Genomic DNA, 1387 nt, shown 5'->3' on the forward strand with positions numbered 1-1387 from the left:
AGGATGGTTATGTAATTATTTAACGTAATTTATTTTTGTTATATAATATTTAATTTCTCAGGAAGTATTGTACATGTTGTATATGCAGTTACAACGTTACATCAAATTTTAATAATGAAAAAAACCTAAGGTCGGAATTGTATTACCTTCAAATGTGACCATATTTATTATAGTTTGAACAAATGAGCACAGTATAATAGGTTATTACTTTAAAATGTGTTACGTGATTATTGCATAAAGACCGAATGTGGGCACAAACCTTGCACGAGTTTGTACAAGAAATTACAATGGACCAAAAACTCAAACGCATACAATTCATTCAAATATTCTTTATATGAGTAAAATGAGTCTACCTCATATTTTATTTTTTAAATATTTGTATAAATACTTATATGTTTAGAATTCTACACACAAAGCACGATATTCATTATATGTATAATTTTATGATCATTCATAATTATTAAAAAAACAGGCAAAGGAGTAATTGTTTTTACAAGTACTTAATACCTATTACTATTATTGATTTCATTAACTCTTTTTTACTTTGACTATTAAAAGGCATGAAATATAATAATTAATTAGTGGTATGTTGTAATAATGGTTAAAAATCGATGTAAAAATATATTGGTTAGTGGTCACATTTATAGGTTATTCACATGCATTTTTTAGTTATTCGAGAAAAATATGGGCGGTAATGTATTAGATATGTATCACTATTGAATTTTATCGTGTTATACATAAGGTGCTTCAAAATGTAGACACGTAACATATTGTTAGAGATTTTTCTATAAAATGATTTGTAACTTAGCGAAAATAGAACGAAATATATCAAGGCGATATTTGTATCATAGCACTATAAAAAAATGTTTTTTCTAAACGTATTTTATCACATGTTTGACGTTATGGCTAACATTTGTATGAATTTATAAAAATAAAAAAAGGAAATTTGTTTATATATTTATTTTTATGGAATAGGAACAAATGTAACTTTCTTATATTAATAAATAATTCCATACTTCTCACGAAATATTAGAAATTTTAAACTGTTATTGCAACGTCGATAATGATTCGACTATGTTAGATTTGCATGCATTTAATGCATTTTTATTGCATTTTACAGTGCGTAATAAAATAATATTGTTACTCTGGAATAAAATAATATTTTCCTTTTTATTATCATGTACTGTACTGCGTGTTTTATATGTTTCCCTGATACTGTAACTTGAGATTTGGTTACTTAGCAACTATTCTATCAAAACATTATAACTTCACGTTGAATCTTTATACCTATCAATGAAATTATTAAATAAAGATATCGATATTTTAAACTATTAGTTGTTGTTCTTTACACTTATTTATTTTCCCTAAATTTTTTATCATCAGATCT

At 24.8% G+C, this 1387-nt stretch overlaps 1 protein-coding gene across 1 annotated transcript in view; it reads left to right on the forward strand.

The window, feature by feature from the left end:
- The window catches only part of LOC108573826 (pantothenate kinase 3), a 2632-nt gene extending 2520 nt beyond the window's left edge, over positions 1-112 (forward strand). Inside the window, exon 9 of the mRNA XM_017936303.1 lies at positions 62-112. Coding sequence (XP_017791792.1) covers positions 62-112 — 51 coding nt within the window. The remainder of the gene's footprint in view (positions 1-61) is intronic.
- Positions 113-1387: the final 1275 nt, after the last annotated feature.

Source organism: Habropoda laboriosa, unplaced genomic scaffold, assembly GCF_001263275.1.
Source record: "Habropoda laboriosa isolate 0110345459 unplaced genomic scaffold, ASM126327v1 scaffold111, whole genome shotgun sequence".
In the NCBI taxonomy this organism is placed as follows: Eukaryota; Metazoa; Arthropoda; class Insecta; order Hymenoptera; family Apidae; genus Habropoda; species Habropoda laboriosa.